This window comes from Penaeus vannamei, chromosome 37 (genome assembly GCF_042767895.1).
Source record: "Penaeus vannamei isolate JL-2024 chromosome 37, ASM4276789v1, whole genome shotgun sequence".
NCBI lineage: Eukaryota > Metazoa > Arthropoda > Malacostraca > Decapoda > Penaeidae > Penaeus > Penaeus vannamei.
Window position 1 is genome coordinate 3,615,043 of NC_091585.1, and position 22,500 is coordinate 3,637,542.

Sequence of the window (22,500 nt, forward strand, 5' to 3'; positions counted from 1 at the left end):
GATTCTTCTGATGGCGGGAAAACAAGAGGCCGCGATGTTGACAGTTTTGGCGGGCTTTTCAAGAGGCGTTTTCCTTCCTCAAATCCAACTCAAAATCGGCACTAATTCTGAGGATTTTGTTGCTCGACGGAAACCAGTTCGGGTCTTTCGGTTTTTTATTATTTCGGTTATTTCGATTATTCGGTTATTTTGGTTATTTCGGTTATTTTTGTTATTTCGGTTATTCGGTTATTTCGGTTATTTGGTTATTTGGGATATTTCGTTTTTTTCGATTCTTTAGGTTATTCGGTTATTTCGGTTATTCGGTTATTTCGGTCATTCCGGTTATTCAGTTGTTTTGATTATTAGATTATTTTGATAAATTCGGTTATTTAATTTATTTTGATTAATTGATTTTTGAAAATCATTTCGGTTATTCGGTTGTTTATTTTTGATTATTCGATTTTCAAAACTCGGTTATTGAGTCATTTCAGTTATTTTACTTATTATTTTTTTATTATTTCGGATATTCAGTTATGTAGGTTATTGTGGCAATTTCGGTAATATCCGATATACGGCTATTTTGGCTATTTCGGTTACTCAGTTATCCGGCTATTTCGGCCATTTCAGTTATTTCGGTTATGTTGATTATTCGGTTATTTCGGTTATTGCACGAATGGACGAATGGCACTTTGTACAATTAAATGAGTATCAGACATTATCATCGTCATCTTTATCAGAAATTTCATTAGTATTATCATCATTGTTAACGTTATTTTTATGTCATTTATGTGATTTATTACTATTGTGATTATCATTACCATTATCATTGTTATCATTGTCATTATCGTTGTTATTATTATTATATTTATTTTTGATTATCGTTAATTGTCATCATTAATATCATTTATTACTATTAATGATATCATTAATTCTTATTATCGATAGCATCATTGATCATTATTATTATTACTCTCATCTTAGACTATTTTTATTATTATAATCATCATCATTATCATGATTATCTTTATCATCATTGGTATCATATCTATCGTTATTACTACTGCTAATAATATTATCATTATCAGTATTTTTTGCTACGATTATTAGTGTTGTAAATATTATTTTAGTAATAATTACTTCTTTTATCTTATGTTGATGAAAGATATCTTTATTTTTTAGTGTGTGTGTGTGTTTGTGTGTGTCGATATGTTTGTGCGTGCATGTGTGCGTGCGTATGTTTGTGTATGTGTGTGTATATGTGCGTGTGTGCACGTACATACGTATGTGTGCGTGCGTGTGTGTGTGCGCATGTGTTTGTGTGCGCGTGCGTGTTCATGTATGTGCTTTTGCGCGTGTGTGTGTGTGTGTGTGTGTGTGTGTGTGTGTGTGTGTGTGTGTGTGTGTGTGTGTGTGTGTGTGTGTGTGTGTGTGCGTGTGTGTGTGTGTGCTTATTCGATTAATCCTCCGACCATTCCTTAAAAAAAAAGTATATAAGTATGAAGATAAGTAATAAAACTATATAACTGAATAAACAAAAGTTGGTAGACAAATAAAGATGATTAATAAAAATAAAACCAGATTCGAAAGTTTCATTATTTATTGGACAGATTTCATATACATTCCATAACTAAAAATATCTAAAACAAGAGATATACTCTCCACCATCATATACACAGTCGCCATACACTGAATGAGACACAGAAATGTACATTATAACATCACAGGAACCGCGGCCTCGTCTCAACTCGTGGGTGAGGGTGCTTCTTGGCCTTGGCTTCGTCTTCGGGTGTTCGGGTTGTGGATTGGTCTTTGGCTTCATTTTCTTTCGGCCTTTGTAAGCGTGTGTGTGTTTTGTTTTTAAAGATCGTTATTCACATTAGCGATGTAATTTTTTTTTTCTGTTTATACTTAGTCTCGCTTTATTGTCTTTCTCTCTGTTTATTTTCACGGATAACACAGTGCAGTGTCTCTGTCTTTGTCAACTGTGTAATTAACGCAAATCACTTTCTGAAAGTTAATAGTGATTCTTTTTCCATTTTCTTATTTTCCTTTAATGTATTTTTTTCTACGATTTACATTACTTTTTTTTTCTATCTTCTACTTTACTTATATGAAGATAAATGCGCGACAAACACACACATATACATGTAAATTAAGGATTGCAATATGCAACAACAGGCTTATTGTATGCCCACGATCTGCAACCAGGCACGTTAAAATCTCATGTTAATTTCTCCCTTGCGATATCAACACACAATTAACTTCATCGTTAACTTCACCGTTGAGTTAACTTCTCTCACACACACGCACACACACACGTTATTTTCACCGCATAAAATTACGGCGAAAATCATAAACTGGCAACTCGACGCAGCGTTGATGCAGAGTTGTCAGATATTATTATTATCTTTATTATTATTAATATTATTTCTTGATTAGATATAAAAGAAAGTTTCCTAACAACTTCCTAACTTCTAGTGTCTCTTATGCTAATGACTAGTTGGGAAAAAAGGCGCAACTGTTGTTTTCAAACTTTTTTTTTTTCTTTTTTAAACAGCGTTAGGTTAACACACAAAAAACGTACCTGTATTTTTGGAATTTCACAGAAAACGGTTATTTTTATTTGTCTGTTTGTTCTTGTTCTTGCAAGAATGTTTTGTCGTTTTTCTTTTCTTTTTTAATCTAATTGTCCTTTGTCTTTGAAGAATATTATGTTTGTCATTGTCAAGTAAACAAACAAACAAGGACACAAAGAATGTATTACATGTCCTTGTTTATTTGTTTATGTCTTTGCTGCCTATTTCTTCCTTCCCCTTGTGTCCGTTTTCGTTATTTTTAGTTTGTCTTCGTTTTCGTTATTCCTCTTTCCCTGTTTCTCCCATTTTCTATATAGGTGTTTCTGCTTTCTCTCGATCTTTATCTTCCTGTTCTCCGTTTCACGTGTTTTATCGTCAGTTTCTTCGTCTTGTTTCTTTGTATCGTCATTCTTTTTTGTTCGTAGTCTTTTGTCAATTTCTTTGTCACCATTTTGTTTTTCACTTTGGTATTTTAATTCTTTCTTTCTTTATTTATTGTTTGTTCATTTCTTTCTGTAAAAAGATTGGTCTCTTGGATAACGGTAGATGGGAAGGAGAAGAGGGTGATAAAGACAGAATAAGGGGAAGGAGGGATGACAGAACATTTGTAATGAAGGAAGAGAGAAGTCAGACGGGAAGGAAATGACAGGGAACAGGAAGGAGTAAAGAGGAGAAAAGGGAGAGAGGAAGAGGAAGAAAAAGCGAGAGCGAGGGTTCTGCAGGGTCGGAGCAGTGGGGGGGGGGGGGGTCTAGGTCGGGGCCCAGCGCGGGGGGCGGTGGGCGGGGCGCGGGGGGTCAGTGCGGGGGCGGTGGGCGGGGGGTCAGTGCGGGAGCGGTGGGCGGGGCGCGGGGGGTCAGTGCGGGGGCGCGGGCGTGAGGGCGCGGGGGTCGGGCAGCGATTCGGGCGTGATGCCCGTGGAGGAGTCCCGCTGCAGGAGGAGGTACAGGCGGTTGTTGAGGCCGCGGTGCGTCTCGGTGACCACGCCCACCGTGCCCTCCGACTCGGTGACGAGGCCGCCGCCCGCGGCGCCCATGCCCACCGCCATCACCACGTCGTCGTCGCCACCCTGGCGCCAGTACGACGACGACGCCGCCCACAGCGGGCTGGCCGCCTTGCCGCGCCCGCGCGCCAGCAGGAGGCCGCCCACCAGCAGCGCCAGGCCCACGCACGACGCCACCACGCCCGCGCCCACCACCGCGCCGTCGCTGACGCGGCCGTCGCTCACGCCCACGGGCAGCGGCGGCCCGCCCAGCCCGCGCGAGCCGTCGCCGCGGAAGATCCACAACTCCTTCTTGTGGGCGGCGCGGTGGCGCGGGGGCGCCCCGCTGCCGCCGCCCGCCGCGTCGGCCGCCCGCGTCTTGGCGTCCGGCGTCCCGGGGCGGGCGTCCTTGAGCGGCCTCCGCCACTTCTTGCGCGGCGTGCCGCCCTCCGCCCGCGGGCGTGGCGCCGGCCGCACCGGCTCCTGTGGCGGCCGGCGGTTGTGGATGACCCAGTAGGGCGGCGACGAGGCCTTCGCGGCGGCCGGGGGCGGGGTCCGCGCGGCGCCGCCCCTCGGGCTGGGCGAGGGGCCGGGGCCTCCCGCCGGCGCGGCAGAGGGGGCGGCGGGCGTGCTCGCCGGCGGCGCCTCGCTCGCCCGCTCGCTGGCGGTGGCCGCGAGGGGCGCCTCGGTCGTGCTGCGGGCCACGGAGGGGGCGGCGCCCTCGGTGGCGCCAGGGAGGGCCTTCGAGGAGGTTTCCGGGGCCGCCGTCGTGGTCTCAGGAACTCCGGCAGTGGTCTCAGGAGCCCTGGTGGAAGTCACCGGGGCGCCAGTAGTCGTCGGGGCTCCGGTCGTCGTCTCCGGGGCGCCAGTCGTCGTCTCCGGGGCGCCGGTCGTCGTCTCCGGGGCGCCGGTCGTCGTCTCCGGGGCACCGGTCGTCGTCTCCGGGGCGCCAGTCGTCGTCTCCGGGGCGCCAGTCGTCGTCTCCGGGGCGCCGGTCGTCGTCTCCGGGGCGGCAGTCGTGGGCGGAGGCCTCTTGGCGGCGGGCTTGGGCCGCGCCATGAAGGGCGCGACGCCGATGATGGGCGAGTTGCTGTCCCTGCGCGTGAGGACGGCGAGGTCCGGCAGCGGCGTCGAGGCCGACGTCCCCGCGACCACGCCCTCGCCCGTGACGTCATGAGCGCCCGCGACCGCCCCCCCGGCGTGTAGGACGAGGACAGCCGCTGTTGTAGTGGTTGAAGTCATGCCGGCTGCGGTTGTAGTTGTGGTAGGAGTTGTTGCGGTGGTTGTAGTAGTTGTGGAGGCGGGACCGACTGACGTGCTGGCGTTGAGGAAGTCGGAATTCTCCAGAAGAATGACGGGTTTGTAACCCAGGTGAGCCGGCGAGGAGCACCTGCGGGGGTGAGAAGAGGGACCCGTGACGCCTTCCCTGAACTCTGGCCTCCCGCCCTCGAAAGGGACCTTGGAAATGCAACACTTAGTGAAGGAAATGAGTAGTCTGTTCAGCATGAAAACAGCCAGACATTACCGGACATTTCCAGTACCAATAATGACATAGTTTTATAATAAGACATTGCCTGCAAAAGAAGTAGAAAAAAAAGAGAGAGAGAGAAAAAAAAAAACTTCAAATTCAATGTAATAACTATATGTACATAATACCAAGGTGTGAAAGGCCAGACAAAATATCAAAATATAGTCTATTTTTTCATTTCATAAAGGTAATGGTATAAATCACTTTTTAAATTTGACTACTGACGTGGAAAAATTTAAAAACATATTAATTCATCACAGTTTCTTGGTATCAGTATCATACCAGAAGAAGATGAAGAAGAATAAGATGCATAATGATAATAATAATAATAATGGTAATAATAATAATAACTAATGATAACTAGCACTCAGAGAGCGCATACCTCCGCCAAGGCAATAGGGCCACTGGTGCAACAGAAATATTCATACTTGAAGACTTGCGTTAAAAATTCCTGGATCCGGATCATAACCTGCATTTTTACCAAAGCCTAATGGCATCCAAGTCGGGCTGAGACCTCTGCTAAAACGAAGCATAGAAATCTGTAGAAAAGGTATGAATGGGACTGGATATCTTCACAATACAAGAGATGTATTTGACCGGTTTCGATTACGTCTTCATCAGAAATACATGTAATTCTGATGAAGACGTAATCGAAACCGGTCAAATACATCTCTTGTATTGTGAAGATATCCAGTCTCATTCATACCTTTTCTACATTTGTCAACATGGATACGTTTCATATAAATCTGTCCATAACTTTTTGAGTTATCCGGCTAAACAACTAAACTTGACTAACCCAACATAACTAACGCTGCCAAAACATAACCTCCGGAGGTAATAATAATAATAATAATAATAATAATAATAATAATAATAATAATAATAATAATAATAATAATAATAATAATAATAATAATAATGATAATAATAATTAATAATAATAATAATAATAATAATAATAATAATGATAATAATAATAATGATAATAATAATAATTAATAATAATAGTAATAATAGGAAGAAGAAAAAGACGAATGAAACGGAGATGAAGATGATGAATAAAAAATAAGAATAAAGAAAATAAGATAATGATAAATGAGAAAAAATAATAAGAACACCTGGTGCTTAATGAAAGGTATAAATTCATCCCCGATTTATATATCTATCTATCTATGATCGATAGATACCGAGGCTTAACCGTAAGGATTATGAATATCTCTGTTTCTACTCTCTCTCTCTCTCTATCTATCTGTCTATCAATGATCTATCAGGCTTTTATACGGTGCTGCCAAACTGATGGGATTTGTGGTCTATCCATCTATCTGTTTATGATCGATAGACACCAAGACTTAATCAGATGCTGTCTGTCTTTATCAACCCTCTCCTCTCTCTCTCTCCATCTATCTTTCTCCCTCCCTCCCTCCATCCATCCTCCCCCCATGCACTCCATCCCTACCTTCCTAGCTACCCCCTCTCAGTCCCTCCCTTCCTATCTACCCTATCTCAGTCTCTCTCTTCCCTCCACCCCCTTCTATCCATCTATCCATCCCCCATTCAGTCCCCCCCTCCCTTCCTATTTACCCTCTCTCAGTCCCTCCCTTCCCTCCACCCCCTCCTCTCTATCCATCTATCTATCTATCTCCCCCCCCCCCCCCATTCACTCCATCCCTCCCTTCCCTCCTCCCCCTCTATCCATCTATCTATCTCCCCCCCCCCATTCACTCCATCCCTCCCTTGCTATCTACCCTCTCTCAGTCTCTCCCTTCCCTCCACCCCCCCTCTCTCTCCATCTATCCATCCCCCATTCAATCCATTCCCTTCCTATCTACCCTCTCTCAGTCTCTCCCTTCTCTCCACCCTCTCTCAGTCCCTCCCTTCCTATCTACCCTCTCTCAGTCTCTCCCTTCCCTCCACCCCCTTCTATCCCTCTATCCATCTATCCACGAAGCCCTAACCGCTCACCTGATGCTATACGACCGGTAAAAGGTGACGGGTGACCTGGCCACCATCCACCTCTTCATCCACAGAATCTTGCTCGGGTTCGTGCAGTCCCAGGTGTTGCCGCTGAACTTTGCAACCTGCAATGGGCGGGGCGGGCGTAAAAAAAGGTAGTGTTGAGTTAGGATTAATGTAAAGATTGATACAATTGGCGACACCGTGGGAAAAAAAGTGTTGAATTACAGAGAATATAAACATTATTGTAATACGATAAAAATTGTGTGCAAAAAAAAAGTGTTGGGTTTGAAGTAGTGTAAAAATTATTGCAACAAGTAAAATTGTGTGGAAAAAGTTAGTGTTGAGTTAAAAAAAAATAATGTAAAAATTACTGCAATACGTGAAATATAAACAACAGGAAAAAAATGTATGCATAAAAAGTTAGTGTTGAATTAAGAAATAATGTAAAGATTACTGAAATAGGTGAAATTGTGTGAAAAAAGTTGGTGCTCAGTTAAAAAGAATATAGATATTACTCCAATAGGTAACATTGTGTGCAAAGAAAGTTAGTGTTGAGTAGAATTCATCTAAAATTTACTAAAAGAAAATAAAAAGGTACTACAATGGAAAAGAATGTTTGCTAAAAAGTCAGTGTTGAATAAAAACAAGTAAATAAATATAACATATTGCAAGGGAGAGGATGTTGTGCAAAAAGTCAGCGTTGAACAAAAGATAAAAAGGTGCTGCAACAGGAAGGATATGTGTAAAAAGGTCAGTGTTGAACAAAAAGAAGAAAAACAAAAGAAAAAAAGGGTACTGCAATAGTAAAAAGTCAATAAAGTAAAAACAAATAAAATAAAATAAAATAAAATAAAAAGATACTGCAACAGGCAAATGTGTATGCCATATATATATATATATATATATATATATATATATATATATATATATATATATATATATATATATATATATATATATATGCATAAACGTTACTGCAAAATGTGTGCAGTGCCATTGCTGAAAAAGGTACTGTAATAACCATGAATGTACATAAAAATGTGCGTTAAACAAACAAACAAAAATTACTGCATTAGGCAAATGTGATAAAAATAATTGCTGAATAAAAACTTCACTTTTCTTGCATGACATTCTAAGTGAAATAAGGAACAATTGCTCGAGTGATGAGAAAGTATGATATACAATAATTTTTCTCAAATATTGAGGTATTGTGTGAAAAAAAATTACTTTAATAGATAACAATAGTTCACATATAACTTTTATTTTCAAATAAACAATAACTTACGAATGAAGATAAAGGGACACTAAATAAAGTATAGATTTGTTATTCAGCTCAAGGTTAGTTCTTCAAATACAGTGCCTTTGATATAAAGTCCTTTGTACTAATATAAAGACATTATTTTGATGATATGCTTTTGTTCAGAGAGGGAGGCACCTGTTCATAAAAAAGTTCATAGTTCATAGTTCAAGGTCCGTAAGGAAACAATATGTAAAGAGAAAGGGGAAAAAATATCTATTCGTATTTTTGAATTGTAAACCCGACTGTCCTTAAATTTGTAATGCTTCGATTCTTATCAATTATAAACCCCTACCCAGTCCACAACCCCGTTTCCCTCCCCCCCCCCTCTCCCCTCCTTCCTCATCTATTGCCCCTCTCCCCTCTCTCCCTCCCCACTCCCTGTGCCTCTTCCCCCTTGGCTCCCTCCTTCCCCTCCTCCCGTTCCCCTTTCCCTCCCTGCCCCCTGTGCCTCTCCACCCTTGACCCCTTCCTTCCCCTCTTCCCGCCCCTCCCCTCCTTCCCCCTCCCACCCCTCCACCCGTGCCCCTTCCCTCCCCTCCTCCCGTGCCCCTGCCCTCCCCTCCTTCCCCCTCCCGCCCCACCTCCCGTGCCCCTTCCCTCCCCTCCTTCCCCCTCCCGTCCCACCTCCTGTGACCCTTCCCTCCCCTCCTCTCCTCCCCCCTCCCGTGCCCCTTCCCTCCCCTCCTCCCCCCTCCCTCCTACCTGCAGCTTGGGGAAGAAGGCGGGGAAGTCGTTCCTGAGCGCCTTGAGGTCGTTGTGCATGAGGTTGAGCTCGCGGACGCCCCTGAGCGAGTGCAGCATCCTGGTGGAGTTGAGGATGAGGGCGACGAGGTGCGGCGAGCCGTACATCTCGAGGATCTGGAGGCCCTTGAGGGGGTCGAAGGCCGTCTCGGGGACCGTCACGTTGTCCGAGTGGACGCGCGACATCTGCAGGACGCGCACGGACGTCAGGCCGGCGAACACGGCGGCGTCGAGGGCGAGCAGCGGGTTCTGCGACAGGTCGAGCGTCTCGAGGCTGGCCAGGCGCGAGAACACCCTGCCGGCGAGGGTCGTCAGGCGGTTGGCCTGCAGGTCGAGGGTCTTGAGGCTGACCAGGTCGCAGAGGGCGCAGTCGGCGACGCTGGCGATGTGGTTGCGCCGCAGGAACAGCTGCTCGAGGCTGGCCAGGCCGCGGAAGTCGCCCTCGCGCAGGCTCTCGATCATGTTCTCCTCGATGTAGAGCGCGCGCAGCGCCGGCGGCAGCGACAGCGGCACGGCCTGCAGGCTGTTGCCGTTGAGCCACAGGCGCGCCAGGTACTCGTGGCGGCCCAGGGCGTCCTCCTCCAGCAGCTGCAGGCCGTTGTCGTCGAGCACGAGCAGGCCCAGGTACGGGTAGGAGTCGAGGTCGCCGCGGTGGATCTCGCGGATGGCGTTCTTGGCAAGGCGCAGGTCGCGCACGAACTGCGTCAGCGCCTGCGGCACGCGCGCGATGCCGATGTTGGACACGTCGATGTACTGGAGGCGCGAGCCGAAGAAGTCGAGCGTGGCCAGCGACGACAGCGGGTTGTTGGACAGGATGAGGTGCGCCAGCCCCGTCAGGTGCTGGAAGGCCGCCACGTCCACGGACGCGATCAGGTTGCCGTCCAGGTTGACGTACTGCACGCGGTCCAGCCCCTGGAACGTGTCGTGCGTCAGCGCCGTCAGGTTGTTGTCCTTGAGGTTGAGGTGCTGCAGCCACGACAGGTGCGCGAACGGCCGCGTCAGGTTGGCCAGGCGGTTCGCCGACAGGTCCAGGTGGTGCAGCGCCGACAGGCCGGTGAACACGTCGGGCCCGAGGCGCACCAGCTGGTTCTCGGACAGGTCGAGGCGCTCCAGCTGCGGCAGGCGGCTGAAGGCGTCGTCCAGCAGCCGCGACAGGTTGCACTGGTTCAGCTGCAGCTCCCGCAGGTCGGGCAGCTGCTGGAGCTGCGCGGCGCCCAGCTCCGGCACCAGGAAGTTGCGCAGCTCCACGCGGGTGAGGCCGGGCGGCAGGGAGGGCGGCGCCCACTGGCTGTCGCCCACGCACGTCGCGTAGCCGGCCTGCGGGGGAGGGGGGAGGGGGGGGGGGTTAGCTGCGTCGTCAACGGGCTGTGCGGAAGGAGAGCCACCGCGCTGGTCGGGGACCTTGCTCTGCTGATCATTCGATTTTCTTTTTACAACACTACTGGTAGTATAAGCATCATTATTATTGTATCTATTATAAGTTTTTCAATTATCATTACTATTGTTATTAACATTATCATTATTTTCGTTATCAATAATACCATCATCAGTATTACTATCATTAATAGTAGTAGTAGTAGTAGTAAGAGTAGTAACAATAGTGAAATAATAATAATCTAGTTTTTTTTTTTTTCTATATGTGACATTGAATAATCTGTTTGGTATAAGCAGTCTGTTTATTTGCTCCTAAATTACCCCCTGTGGACAAGGAATGGCCGGGGTGACCATCCACTGGCAGCGCGCGGGATTCGAACGCGGGGCAGCAAAATTGGTAGACGAGAACGCTACCGCTACACAACACAGATAGTAGTAATCGTGTTATTATTATTATCATTACTATCATTACTATCATACACACGCACACACGCACACACGCACACACACACGCACACACACACACACACGCACACACACGCACACACACACACACACACACACGCACACACACACACACACACACACGCACACACACACACACGCACACACGCACACGCACACGCACAAACACACACACACACACACACACACACACACACATATATATATATATTCATACATACATACATACACACACACACACACAAACACACACACACACACACACACACACGCACACACACACACACACACACACACACGCACACACACACATGCACCCCCCTCCCCCCTCCAGAGCCAGCTATAAAGGCGCCCCGCCCTGCAGACTTACCTCAGTCTCGCAGAAGCAGGAGGAGGGGCAGGACGATGCCATCTCTCCCTCTGCAGGGTCACTCCTTATCCCAACCTCTTCCTCTTCCCTGTCTCCTCTCCCTCCTTCTTCCTCTCTTTCTTCTTCCACGTCTGCATCCTCCTTCTGCTGATGTTCCTGGCTCTGCTGTTCTGCCTGTTCACCCTGTTCCGCTGCTGTTATAGTAGTGACAGCCAGGAGAACTAGAACAGCGAAGCACCACCATGAGGTTGCCTGAAAAATAAAAGAAGAGTCAAATTTGCTATTTTTATCATCTATGTCATAATAAAAATTATATAAAACAAGTTTAAAAGTCAAATGTGCTATTTTTATCATCTATGTCATAATAAAAATTATATAAGACGAATATAAAAAGTCAAATTTGCTATTTTTATCATCTATGTCATAATAAAAATTATATAAGACGAATATAAAACAAATTTAAAAGTCAAATATGCTATTTTTATCATCTATGTCATAATAAAAAATATATAAGACGAATATAAAACAAATTTAAAAGTCAAATATGCTACTTTTATCATCTATGTCATAATAAAAAATATATAAGACGAATATAAAACAAATTTAAAAGTCAAATATGCTACTTTTATCATCTATGTCATAATAAAAATTATATAAAACAAATCTAAAAGTCAAATTTGCTATTTTTATCATCTATGTCATAATAAAAATTATATAAAACAAATTTAAAAGTCAAATTTGCCATTTTTATCATCTACGTCATAATAAAAATTATATAAAACAAATTTAAAAGTCAAATTTGCTATTTTTATCATCTATGTCATAATAAAAATGATATAAGACGAATATAAAACAAATTTAAAAGTCAAATATGCTATTTTTATCATCTATGTCATAATAAAAAATATATAAGACGAATATAAAACAAATTTAAAAGTCAAATATGCTATTTTTATCATCTATGTCATAATAAAAATTATATAAGACGAATATAAAACAAATTTAAAAGTCAAATATGCTATTTTTATCATCTATGTCATAATAAAAATTATATAAAACAAATTTAAAAGTCAAATTTGCTATTTTTATCATCTATGTCATAATAAAAATTATATAAAACAAATTTAAAAGTCAAATATGCTATTTTTATCATCTATGTCATAATAAAAATTATATAAGACGAATATCAAACAAATTTAAAAGTCAATTATGCTATTTTTATCATCTATGTCATAATAAAAAGCATATAAGACGAACATGAAACAAATAAACAAATATAAAGTCAAATAAGCTATTTTTATTAGCTATGTCATAATGAAAAATAAAGATGAAGATAAAACAAATATAAAAAGTCAAATGCACTACTTTTATTATCTATGTCATAATAAATCCTAAGATAAATCTAACATAAATCATAAAACAAATATAAAAAGTTAAATATGCTATTCATATCATCCATACCATAATGAATCATATTAGCACATATATTAAATTAATACATTACAATTTTAATTCCAGCTTCGTCGGTAGATATACATCATATCTGTTACGTCACTAGGATATGGTTACCTATGAATATGAATGAGAACTCAACCTAGTGAGTGAAATTATTAATGTTGTTTTACTCAGCTTTCAGTAATGAAATGTGAACATCAACGGGATAACTATATCAAATGTAAGCAAAAAAAAAGAAAAAAAAAAAAGAGAGAGAGAGAGAAGGAGAGATTGAGAGCGAGCGAGCGAGCGAGCGAGAGAGAGAGAGAGAGAGAGAGAGAGAGAGAGAGAGAGAGAGAGAGAGAGAGAGAGAGAGAGAGAGAGAGAGAGAGAGAGAGAGAGAGAGAGAGAGAGAGAGAGAAAGAGAGAGAGAGAGAAATAGAGAGAGTAAGATAGATAGATTGAGAGAGAGTGAGAGTGAGGAGAGATTAAACGAGTGAGAGAGAGAGAGACAAAGAGGGAGAAGGAGAGAAAGAGAGAGTGAAATAGAGAGAGTAAGATAGATAGATAGATAGAGAGATATACAATCAAACCACAATAAACACCAGAAAAATAAACGTACAAAACACTAATTTATATACAATAATTACACCAACGATGAATGCAGGTCTTTAAATAATCAGATTAGTAACGATAAATAAAACATTTTCAATTATATCAGCCAAAGCACCACTAAGAATCTCATATATATTCATATTCTATTTCGTGTTCAATATGCACATTTTCATTAGCTTGTCGAACGTACATAGATAATGTTATAGATATTGATACAAATAAAAGTAAGTTATATATATATATATATATATATATATATATATATATATATATATATATATATATATATATATATATATATATACAAAATAATGATATCTAACGTCTATGTACGAATATTAGAACGTGGATTTTGTACGTGTATCTAGATATACATTAAATAAATTAGATATATTTCTAATTAAAGAATTAAAGAGAGAGAGATAGAGAGATAGATAGATAGATAGATAGAGAGAGAGAGAGAGAGAGAGAGAGAGAGAGAGAGAGAGAGAGAGAGAGAGAGAGAGAGAGAGAGAGAGTGGTGAGTGAGTGAGTGAGTAGTGAGAGAGAGAGACAGAGAGAGAGAGAGATAGAGAGAAAGAGAAAGAGAGAGAGAGAGCGAGAGAGAGAGAGAGAGAGAGAGAGAGAGAGAGAGAGAGAGAGAGAGAGAGATAAAAGAGAAAGAGAAAGAGAAAGCGAAAGCGAGAGAGAGAGAAAGAGTGAGAGAAAGAGGAGAGACAGATAGAAATAGATAGATAGATAGGTAAAGAGACAGAGCGAATATGTCTTTGTCAGATGTAAAAAAGTGAAGGAAAAAAGAATATTAAGCAGGAGGGAAAAAGATGGAAAAAAAGAAAAAAAGAAAAAAACACTTAGAACACAAAAATGGATAAAAATAGTAACAAAAGAAAACAGAAAAAAATCAAGGAAGAAATATATATATATATATACAAAAAAAAAAATAAATAAATAAATAAAAACAAATCAATAGAAAAAATAAATAAAAACTCAGAAAAAATCATATGGAATAAAAATAACCGTAACAACAAAAACGAAACAAGAATAAAAACATTAAAAACAAATAAAAAAAAGCGAAAAAAAGGAGAAATGATAATTAAATACACAAAACCATTCGCTCCATCAATACAAATCTCTCTTGGAGGAGAAGAAGAAAAAGAAGAGGAAGAAAGAGAAGAAGAAGAAGAAAACATTGAGGACAAGAAGATGAGGAAGAAGAAGATGAAGGAGGAGGAGGAGAAGAAGAAGAAAAGAAGAAGAAGAGGGAGGTCGAGAAGAAGATGAAGAAGGAAAGGAATAATAATAATAAGGAGGAGGAGAATGAGACGGAGCAAGAAAAGGAAGAGAAATAGAAGAAGAAAAAGAAGGAGAAGAGAGGGAAGAAGATAATGAAGAGAAGAAGAAGAAGAAGAAAAAACGCACCATATCATTGATTTTCGTTATAGCTGCTTGTGAAAAAAGAGAAAGGAGACTAATAAATATTTAGATAGATAGATAGATAAGAGAGAGAGAGCGAGAGAGAGAGAGAGAGAGAGAGAGAGAGAGAGAGAGTGAGAGAGAGAGAGAGTGAGAGAGTGAGAGAACAGAGAGAGTGAAGAGAGAGAGAGAGAGAGAGAGAGAGAGAGAGAGAGAGAGAGAGAGAGAGAGAGAGAGAGAGAGAGAGAGAGAGAGAGCGAGAGAGACGAGAGAGAAAGAGAGAGGGAGGAGGGGAGAGAGAGAGAGAGAGAGTAAGAAATAAAGAGAAAGAGACATAGAAAGAGACAGAGAGGGAGAGAGACAGAGAGAGAGAGAGAGAGAGAGAGAGAGAGAGAGAGAGAGAATAAAGAATTCTCAAACACCAAAACCACTAAAAGGATTTGAGATTTACGTTAATTCACCCCTGTTATCCTTCCTCCTCCTCTGCGCTTTCTCTCCCTCCCCCTCTTCCCACTTTTCTCCTTCACTTCTCAATCTTCCTTCCTCCTCCTTCCCTCCCTCCCCCCTCATCCTCCCCCTTCTCTTCCTTCCCTCTTCCCTCTCCCCCTCCCCTCTCTTTCACCCCCTCCTTCTCCTCTGCACCCCTCCACCCACTCATCTTCCACTCCATCCCTCCCTATCTTCTCCTCCTCCACTCCCTCCTCCTACTTTCCTGCATCCTCCTGCTCCTTCAATCTTTTTCCCCTCATTTTCCCTCCTCCTCTTCCCCTTTTATCCCTCCCTTCCTTCCTTACCATACCCCCTCTCCAAGTCCCTCTCTACCCTACCCTCTCCATCCCTCCTTTACCTCCTCCTCCTCCCTCCCCCTCGTTTCTCCATCTCTCCCTCTTTCCTCCCTCCCCTCCCCCTCATTCATTCCTCCGCCTCCTCCTCCTCCTCTCCACCCCTCGACTCTCTCCATCTCTCCCTCTTCCCTCCCCTCCTCCCTCACATTCATTCCTCCCTCCTCCTCCTCTCCCCCTCCCCCCCCCTCGTTTCTCCCATCTCTCCTCTTCCCTCCCCTCCCCCTCACAGTCACTCCTCCCCCTCCCTCTCTCCTCTCTCCCTTACCAATCCCTCCTTCCTCCCTCTCCCTCCATTAAATCCTCCCACCTTCCCTACCATCCCACCTTCCCCCCCACCCCTCTCTCCCTCCTTCCATCCTTCTTCCCACCTCTCTCCCTTCTCCCTCACCTCCATCCCTCCATCCCTCCCTCCTCCCACCCTCTCCCCTCCCCCCTCCCTCTCCCTCATCCTCTCCTCTCTCCCTCTCCCACTTCTCCTCTTCCTCCTCTCTCCCTCCCCTCCATCCCTACCATCCCACCTCCCCTCCCCTCTCCCTCTCTCCCTCATCCTCCCTCTCTCCCTCTCCTCCTCTCTCCATCCCTCCCCTCCATCCCTCTCTCCCCCTTCACCCCCTCTCCCCTTTTATCACCTCCCTCCCTGTCCCTCTCTCCCTCATCCTCCCTCTCTCCCCTTTCCCCCTCTCTACCTCCATCCCTCTCCCTTCTCCCTCTCCTCCATCCCTCTCCTCTCTCCCTCTCCCTCCCTCTCTCTCCCTTCTCCCTCTCCTCCATCCCTCTCCCTTCTCCCTCTCCTCCATCCCTCCCCCCCCTCCCCCACACATCCCCCAGTCATGCAACACAAAATACCAAGCTTGAGGAACGTTGTTCTCCCTTGAAAAAGTTCCCCTGGCGTCTGAGGGGCTGGTCCTTTACCAAACTGCGATGGGGGAGACTTTCCTATAGAAAAAGTTTCGGACTCTCTCTCACTTTCTCTTTCTTTCTTTCTTTCTCTCTCTCTCTCACTTTCTCTCTCTCTCTCTCTCTCTCTCTCTCTCTCTCTCTCTCTCTCTCTCTCTCTCTCTCTCTCTCTCTCTCTCTCTCTCTCTCTCCTCTCTCTCTCTCTCTCTCTCTCTGCTCTCTCTTCTCTCTCTCTCTCTCTCTCTCTCTCTCTCTCTCTCTCTCTCTCTCTCTCTCTCTCTCTCTCTCTCTCTCTCTCTCTCTCTCTCTCTCTCTTTATTAATGATGGTGATAATAATAAGAATAATGATAATATCTATAATTGTAATATCAAAAATGATAATAACAATGATAACAATAGAAATAATAACAATAATAATAATAATAATAATAATGATATCAATAATAATAATAATGTTAATGATAATATTGATAATAATAAAAAAAAATAGTAATAATAATAACAATGACAAATAACAAATGGTGATAATAATACTAGTACTATTATTAATAATAATAACAATAAAGCAATTATGATGATAATAAGGATAACAAAAACAAAAACAATGATGATAATAATGATAATGAAAATAATGATAACGATAATGACAATCATTATAATAAAGATAATGATAATAGCAAACATGATAACAAAGATGATGATGATGAGGAGGAGGAATGGTGAAGGTGACAATGATAACAATAATAATAACAATAACAAGAACAACAACAACGCCAATAATAATAATAATAATCATAATAATAATGATACAATTATAATAACAGTAATGTTGACGATAATAATAATAATGATAATCATAATGATAACAACAACAACAACAACAATAATAATAACAATAACAATGTTAAAAATACAATACGTCAAATAAATCTACACAATAAATGGTAACATGTAAATGATAACCAAGGAAATCGTACATTTGAAATAATAACTAAAATATGATTGATACTTTAATATATCATGATAAGAACTCAAAAAAAAAAAAAAAAAAAAAAGTAATAATAAAAAAAAAGAATAAATAAATAAAAAGTAGACTGCGATAAAGAAGATAAAGAGGAGGAGGAAGAGGAGGATGTGGAGGAACAAGAAGAAGAAGAAGAAGAAGAACAAGAAGGAGAAAGATAAGAAAAATATGAAGAGGAGGAGGAGGAAGAAGAAGACGGAGAAGGAGGAGGAGGAGGAAGGAGATGAAGAAGAAGAGGAAGAAGATAAAGAGGAGAAGGAAGATGAAGATGAAAAAGATGAAGAGGGGGAGGAGGAGGAGGAGGAAGAAGAAGACGGAGAAGAAGAAGAATAACAAGGAGAAAGATAAGAAAAAGGAGATGAAGATGAAGCGGAGGAGGAGGAAGACGAAGAGTAGGAGGAGGAAAAGGAAGAAGGAGATGAAGAAGAAGAGGAAGAGAAGATAACGAGGAGGGAAGAAAAGGAAGATGAATAAGTATAAGATGAAGAGGGAGGGGGAGGAGGAAGAAGGGAAGACAGAGGAAGAGGAGGAGGAAGAGGAAGAAGGAGATGAAGAAGAAGAGGAAGAAGATAAAGAGGAGGAGGAAAAGGAAGATGAAGAAGAAGAAAAGAAGAAGAAAAAGGAGGAACAGGAGGAATAGACAAAAGACACATTCAAAGCAACAGTAACATTACAATAGAGAAGCATAAAAAATAATGGAAAAATGAGATTAAGAAAATGCATGATAATAATTAACAAAATAAACAAACGAAAAATAATACATAATATGTTGCAATAATAACCACTACAAAAAAGTAGAAAAATGTAGGCAACTTAAAAAAGAAGAAAAGAAAAGAAAAGAAAAGAAAAAAAATGAATAAAATAAAATAAAACAAAATAAAAGATAAAAAAAATAAAATAAAAACCATACCCACCCCAAAAAAAAAACCCTAAACCCCCCCCCAGTAAAAAAACGATTAAAAACACGAAAAAAAGAACAAAAAAAAGAACAAAAAACAAAATCGAACGAAGGGTAAGAGACACAGTCGATAATATCAAATAACTTGATATAAAAGGCAAAAGAGAGACGAAACGACCAAAGTTTTAATGAAACAAAGGAAGTTTGTTCTTTGTAGGTAGATTAGGTAACGAAATTGTGAGCAAACTTGCGCTGCGCTGAGGAGTCTTCCGATCCGAGGAGGAGGAGGAGGAGGAGGAGGAGGAGGAGGAGGAGGAGGAGGGGGAGGAGGAGGAGTCTTGGAAACCCGAAGAGGAGGGAGGAGGGAGGAAGGGAGGAGGAGAAAGAGTAGGAGGAGGAAGAGTAGGAGGAGGGGAAGGGGGGAGGAGGAGGAGGAGGAGGAGGAGGAAGGAGGAGAAGAGGGAGGAGGAAGGAGGAAGAGTAGGAGGAAGAGTGGGAGGAAGAGGAGGAGGAGGAGGGAGGAGGGAGGAAGGAAGAGGGAGGAGGTGAGGGGAGGAGGAGATGAGGGAGGGAGGAGGAGGGAGGAGGAGGAGGGAGGAGGAGGAACACTCAAGGAAGGAGGGAGGAGGGAGGAGGAGGGAGGAAGAGAGGAGGGAGGGAGGAGGAGAGAGGGGACGGATGAGGAAGGAGGAGGAGGAGGGAGGAGGAGGGGGGAGGAGGAGAGAGGAGGAGGAGGAGGAGGAGGAAGAGGAGGAGGGAGGGAGGAGGAGGGAGGTAGGAGGGAGGGAGGAGGGAGGAGGAGGTGGAGGAAAGAAGGGAGGAAGGGAGGAGGAGGAGGGAGGAGGAGGGAGAAGGAGGGAGGAGGAGGGAGGAGGAGGAGGGAGGAGGGGGGAGGAGGAGGAGGAAGGTGGAGGGGAGGGGAGGAGGAGGGAGGGAGGAGGGAGGGAGGAGGAGGGAGGGAGGGAGGAGGAGGGGGAACACTCCAAGAGGAAGGAGGAGGAAGGAGGAGGAGGAGGAGGAGGAAGAAGGGAGGGAGGAGGAGGAGGAGGAAGAGGAGGAAGGAGGAGGAAGGAAGGAAGAGGAGGGAGGAGGAAGGAGGAGGAGAGGGAGGAAGGAAGAAGGAGGAGGAGGAAGGAGGAGGAGAGAGAGGAGGAGCGGTGGAGGTGGTGGAGGAGGAGGGAGGAGGGAGGAGGAGGAGGAGGAGGGAGGAAGAGGGAGGGAAGAGGAGGAGGAGGAGGTGGGTAGGAGGGAAGGGGGAGGGAGGAGGAGGAGGAGGAGGAGGAGGAGGAGGAGGAAAGGGAGGGAGGAGGGAAGAGGAGGGGAACACTCCAAGGAAGGGAGGAGAGGGAGGAGGAGGAGGAGGAAGAGGAGGGAGGAGGAGGAGGAGGAGGAAGAGGAGGGAGGAGTAGGTGGAGGAGGAGGGAGGGAGAGGAGGAGGAGGAGGAGGAGGAGAAGGGAGGAGGAGGAACACTTAAGGGGGAGGAGGAGGAGGAGGGAGGAGGAAGGAAGAGGAGGAGGGAGGAGGAGGAGGAGGGGAGGAGGAGGGGATGGAAAGGGAGCACTCTCAAGGAAGGAGGAGGGAGGAGGAGGAATGATAGGAGGAGGAGGAGACACTTAAAGGGAGGGAGGAGGAGGAGAAGGGGAGGAGGGAGGAGGGAGGAGGAGGAGGGAGAAGAGGGAGGAGGAGGGAGGAGGAGGGAGGAGGAGGGAGGAGGGAGGAGGGAGGAGACACTTAAAAGGAGGGAGGAGGGAGGAGGAGGAAGGAGGGAGGAAGGAGGAGGAGGAGGGAGGAGGAGGAGGGAGGAGGGAGGGGATAAGGAGGGAACACTTTCTCCGGGAAGGAGGAGGAGGGAGGAGGAATAGGAGGAGGGAGGAACGCTTAAGGGAGGAGGAGGAGGAGAAGGGGGAGGGAGGGAGGAGGAGGAGGAAGGAAGAGGAAGGAAAGGAGGAGAGAACACTCCAAGGAAGGAGGAGGAGGAGGAACACTCAAGGAAGGGAGGAGGAGGAAGAGGAGAGGAGGAGGAGGAAGAGGAGGAGGTGGCCAGGTGGAGGAGGAGGGAGGAGGGAGGGAGGAGGAGGAGGAGGAGGGAGGAGGGAGGAGGAGGAGGAGGAGGAGGAAGAGGAAGGTGGTGGAGGAGGAAGGGAGGAGGGAGGGAGGAGGAGGAGGAGGAGGAGGAGGAGGAAGGGGGATGGAGGAACACTCCAAGGAAGGAGGAGGGAGGAGGGAGGAGGAGGAGGAGGAGGAGGGGGAACACTCCAAAGAAGGAGGAGGAGGAGGAGGAGGAGGAGGGAGGAGGAGGAGGGAGAGAAGGCCAGGTGGAGGAGGGAGGGGAGGAAGAGGAGGTGGTGGAGGAGGAGGAGGAGGAGGAGGGAGGAGGGAGGAGGAGGAGGAGGAGGGGATGGAGGAACACTCTCCAAGGAAGGAGGAGGAGGGAGGAGGGAGGAGGGAGGAGGGGAGGAACACTCCAAGAAGAAGGAGGAGGGAGGAGGAGGGAGGAGGAGGAGGAGAGGAGGAAAGAGTAGGTGGAGGAGGAGGAGGGAGGAGGGAGGAGGGAGGGAGGGAGGGAGGAGGAGGAGGAGGAGTGGAGGAGGAGAAGGAGGAGGAGGAACACTCCAGGAAGGAGGAGGAGAAAGAGGGGAGGAGGAGGAGGAGGAGGAGAAGCACTCTCAAGGAAGGAGGAGGTGGAGGAGGAGGAGGAGAAGGAGGAGGGAGGAGGGAGGAGGTGGAGGTGGAGGGAACACTCCAAGGAAGGGAGGAGGTGGAGGGAGGGAAGGAGAAGGAGGAGGAGGAGAGAAGGGGGAGGGGGAGGAGGAGGAAGAGGAACACTCCCAAGGGAAGGAGGAGGAGGAGTTGGAGGAAGAGGAGAGGGGAGGAGGAGGAGGAGGAGGAGGAGGAGGAGGAGGAGGAGGAGGTGGAGGAGGAGAGAAGGAGGAGAAGAGGGAGGGGAAGGGAGGAACACTCCAAGGGAGGGAGGAGGAGGAGGAGGAGGGAGGTGGAGGGTGGAGGGAGGAGGAGGAGGTGGAGGAGGGAGGGGAGGAGGAGGTGGAGGAAGAGGAGGAGGGAGGAGGTGGAGGAAGAGGAGGAGGGAACACTCCAAGGAAGGAGGAGGAGGGTGGAGGGAGGAGGAGGAAGAGGTGGTGGTGTTGGTTGGGGAGGGAGGTGGAGAGAGGGAGGGGGGAGAGGGAGGAGGAGGTGGAGGAGGGGTGGAGGAGGAGGAGGGAGGGAGATGGTGGTGGTGGTGGTGTAGGAGGGGGAGGGAGGGGAGGAAGGGAGGAGAAGGAAGAAGGGGAGAGGAAAGGAGGAGGAGGAGCAGAAAGAGGAAGAGAAGGGGAGTAAGAGGAGGAGTAAGAGGTGGTGATGGTAGAGGATGATGATGATGATGCTAAGGAGAGGCAGGAGGAGAAAGAAGAGGAAGAAGAAGGGTAAGAAGAAGAGGAGGAGGAAGAGGTGGTGATGGTGGAAGTAGAGGAAGAAAAGGAGGATGAGAAAGAAGAAGAGGGGGAGGAAAAAAAAAAAAACGAAATGATACAAAGAAAGATAAATAAATAAGAAATAAAATAAACAAATAAATAAAAACAAAAATACAACGAGCCTAAATCACTTTCCTCTCTGCTTAGCCCTCCCCTCCCCCTCCCCCTCCCCCCCACCCATTCCTATTCAACCCGGATTTAAAATGCTTTCTGACCTTCCAGATCTCGCGACCCCGGTAACTTCCGAAAGCTATCTGTTCCTCTCTCTCTCTTCCTCTCTTTCTCTCTCGCTCTCTCTTCCTCCCTTTCTTTCTCTCTCTGTCTCTGTTTCTCTCTCTCTCTCTCTCTCTTTCTGTCTGTCTGTCTGTCTGTCTCTCTCTCTCTCTCTGTTTCTTCCCCCCTCCCTCTCTCTCTCTCTCTCTCTCTCTCTCTCTCTCTCTCTCTCTCTCTCTCTCTCTCTCTCTCTCTCTCTCTCTCTCTCTCTCTCTCTCTCCCTCTCTCTCTCTCTCTCTCTCTCCCTCCCCCGCCCCCTCTCACCCTCTCTCTCTCCCCTCACCCCTCTCACTCTCTCATCTCTGTCTCTGTCTCTCTCTGTCTCTGTCTCTCTTCATCCCTCTCTCTTCCTCTCGC

The 22,500-nt window shown here is 45.5% G+C and overlaps 1 protein-coding gene across 1 annotated transcript in view; it reads right to left on the minus strand.

The window, feature by feature from the left end:
* Positions 1-1,561: 1,561 nt before the first annotated feature.
* LOC113813483 (uncharacterized) overlaps positions 1,562-22,500 on the minus strand; it is a 51,026-nt gene continuing 30,087 nt past the window's right edge. Inside the window, exons 3-6 of the mRNA XM_070115131.1 lie at positions 11,273-11,524; positions 9,025-10,380; positions 7,029-7,144; positions 1,562-4,928 (exon numbers count right to left, since the gene is read on the minus strand). Coding sequence (XP_069971232.1) covers positions 3,413-4,928; positions 7,029-7,144; positions 9,025-10,380; positions 11,273-11,524 — 3,240 coding nt within the window. The 3' untranslated portion in view covers positions 1,562-3,412. The remainder of the gene's footprint in view (positions 4,929-7,028; positions 7,145-9,024; positions 10,381-11,272; positions 11,525-22,500) is intronic.